Consider the following 3,249-nt stretch of genomic DNA (forward strand, 5'->3'; position numbering starts at 1 on the left):
ATTTCCGGCATAGGTGACTAAATATTCATCATCTTTTTTGACCAAATTTAAACACCGACAGCGAGTATTTAATAGGGAACTCCTTTCGTTGAAAACATTTGATAAAAAATCGTTTCATCGAAACAAATCTTACCTGGTTCCTCGGCTGAATATGTATATTTTTTCTTTTCGTGTCCGGTAGGGGATAACTGTCTTAAAAGGAGACGTACATTTTCTCGTCAGATCAGTTCTTATATTCTTCCTTGAAGATTTCTTCGCATCTGCGAAAATATGCGGAGAAGGTAATTTCTTCTGGATTATAGCTAAATTCTTCAACTGAGTTTGCTACACTGCATGGTAAGTAGCAACCTGAAGTGTTTTCAGACTTCGTCAATATTGATTCTAACAGCTGTTAGTTTTGTTGTTGTTGTTGTTGTTGCTGTTGTACTTGTAGTTGCTGCTGTGGTTGTTGAAATTGCACCACGGATACCAATATATCTTCCATGTTAAAATGAACTTTTTGGTTTCGTAGTAAAAAAAAACACCCACCCAACGGAAGCTTTGAAGAACTCACTGTCATTTTTATATCCTAGTTTTGAATTTAAAAATTTAACGAAGTAGGGGGAAACACTGTTTTCACACGACGCACTACGATTACTATTACACAAGGCTGAACGCTATCTACCAACCTCTCACAGTGAACTGCTTCGTCTGAGCAGCTGACAGTTCCTTATTGTATAGCTATGTGTCAGTCCACTCTCAGTCACGCACACACACATACACACACGTGCGCGCGCACACATACACGCAAGCACACACATGTATTGAGAGAGAGAGAGACAGGGAGAGAGAGAGAGATGCATACATAATCTAATATAAATAGATACGTGTATATATACATACACACATATAAATTCGCTCCTGTCTGACTTTGCGTTCAAGTATTTGATTATACCCATATACCTACTTGTATGCGTAATGCGGTATCACAATCGTACATATATATAAAATGATGAGAAAACAATTAAAAAGTAGATACTGTAGAGGCATTTTATTATAACGCAGAATTCAAACATGCTTTATCAAGTATGTGTGTGCCTGTGTAAAGGTGTATGTGTTTATGTACATAGGCGCATGTCTATCTATCTATCTATCTATCTATCTATCTATCTATCTATCTATCTATATATAAATATATATATATATATATATATATATATATATATATATATATATATATATATATGCATATACATGCATGTGCGTGTTGGTATGTGTGTGTGTGTGTGTGTGTGTGTGTGCGCGTGTGCAGATGTGTGTACGCATACCTTGCTGCATACAATATATATGCATGTATATATGTAATTATAGACAATTTATTAGTGTTTGTTTTCATTCAGATATATGAATAACAATATAAATGCATATAGTAAATAGATTGCTTTAAGCAATGAAAGATTGTATAAATTTTTGATGAAATTGTCTTATTTTCTCCAGTTGTTCATGAAGTAATATTTGATCGAGTGGAAATGTAAATTTAAAATGCATACTGTCAAGATTTTCACCAAAGACTTTACCAGGAACAACATAAATACCTGTAGTTTCATATAGTTCACAGCAGTAACTTTCCTCGAGATCTAAAGGCTCATTTCGATTTGTAATCCACCGAGTTGGAAACAGTAATTTAGGAAAAGCACAATGGCCAGCAAATACCCGGCTGCAACACATATAAGGCTGTAAGTTAAAAAAGTCAACGGTAATTTCAGCTAAATTTCCGAGTAGTTCTATGAAGTTGTATCTTTCATTTTCGAATTTTGTAAATGAAGGGTATTTTCTTACATATTTTGGAGCTAGAAAAAGACTTAAATAGACTTGATGAATAGAAACCGCTGAAGTAAAGGTAAGGGTGCCGAATTTTGAGGTCAACTTATCCATTCGTAAGCTATCAATGAAACTTATCTGCATACCTTTGTCACCCTGTGGACTTCTAGCTAACGAAAACAAGGACATTAATTGCACAGATTTGTAAATTTCACCCATTTGCATGAGTGCTTTCCTGGATGATAAAAAGTTGTTTTTCCTATAAACATCCATTTGTAAATTTTCTATTGCTATAAGCACAATGCCATGATTTTTGGCCACACGGAAAAATATCTCCAGTTCTTTTTCTGAATAAAGATGACCTGTTGGATATCCAGGATTCTCCAAAATCATACACTTTATTTTGCAATCAGATCTTTCTAGAGCTTTCACAAGTGCTTCCTCCTTAATTGTCCAGTGATCTGCTGCTTCTGTCAAATAATAGGGAACAGGCAAAAACGCACATATTTCGACTACTTCCTGAATAATAGGTGATGAGGGATAAGGAATTAGAATGCCATAACCACTATTCATATGAGCACCTATGAACAATTTTAAGATATTATTCAATAATGAACATTCGTTATTCTCAATGAGAACCTCTTCGTCTTGGTCCAGATTTAAGGTACCATCACGTTCTAAAATGTAATTTGTGACGTCCTTTCTTGTGAACTCTTCACCGATTGTCTTCGAATAAGTACCAACATCTTTTCCTTTGAAATTGCTTAAGTAATGATGTGCCAGTTGTTTTGCCTCATCAGAAAAATTAGAAGATTCTGAAAGATCTGAATATAAGCAGAGTACGATGATCTCGTTTAAATAACTGTATTGAATGTAATCCTCCGTTTGCAGAATTGCATCAAATTTCAATCTCTTTTGAAAGCCTCTCTCTTTCTGTGCAATGGAATCCATAACGCAAAGCAGTTTAATGATACACGCCAAATTTAGGTAGTTAAAATAGCTCGAATAGTTATATTAATTTGTCTGTTTTTAGTGGACTAGTTAAAATATTCTTTTAATTTCAACCTTCTTAATTTCAGTCGTATCTGTTACTAGATTTTCTACTGAAATATTATCTCTGAAACCATTTCTCCATGGGCATGTTATATGCATGCCTTAATATTTCATTTAAAAGATAAATGCATGCTTAAACAGGTTAATAATGTTTACTGTATTCTCGAGCAGCTGTGTGGATACTTATCAATAAATGATAATGAAAAAACAATTGTCAAATACAAATCCTAAAATCAGATAAGTAGATAAAAAGAAAACAATGAACTAGGAAGAAATATGTACACCTCTTACATTGTCATTATGATTCGTTACGTAAGCGATGTTTCCAAAACTGAGAGGTCGAAAACCCTAAAATATTGAAATGAACCTGCAGTATGCTTATCGCATGACACTTAA

The 3,249-nt window shown here is 34.0% G+C and overlaps 1 protein-coding gene across 1 annotated transcript; it reads right to left on the bottom strand.

The window, feature by feature from the left end:
• Positions 1-1,422: 1,422 nt before the first annotated feature.
• Positions 1,423-2,751, bottom strand: LOC106868950 (alanine aminotransferase 1). Its single transcript, XM_052966800.2, has one exon. It carries the CDS (start codon positions 2,749-2,751, stop codon positions 1,423-1,425), a length of 1,329 nt encoding a protein of 442 aa, XP_052822760.2.
• Between the last annotated feature and the right edge of the window lie 498 nt (positions 2,752-3,249).

Source organism: Octopus bimaculoides, chromosome 3 (assembly GCF_046866305.1).
Source record: "Octopus bimaculoides isolate indiv1 chromosome 3, ASM4686630v1, whole genome shotgun sequence".
Taxonomy (NCBI): Eukaryota; Metazoa; Mollusca; class Cephalopoda; order Octopoda; family Octopodidae; genus Octopus; species Octopus bimaculoides.

What these genes read in the sequence shown, in the direction of transcription:
- LOC106868950 (XM_052966800.2), bottom strand. Translation starts at nt 2,751, where the DNA reads ATGGATTCCATTGCACAGAAAGAGAGAGGCTTTCAAAAGAGATTGAAA.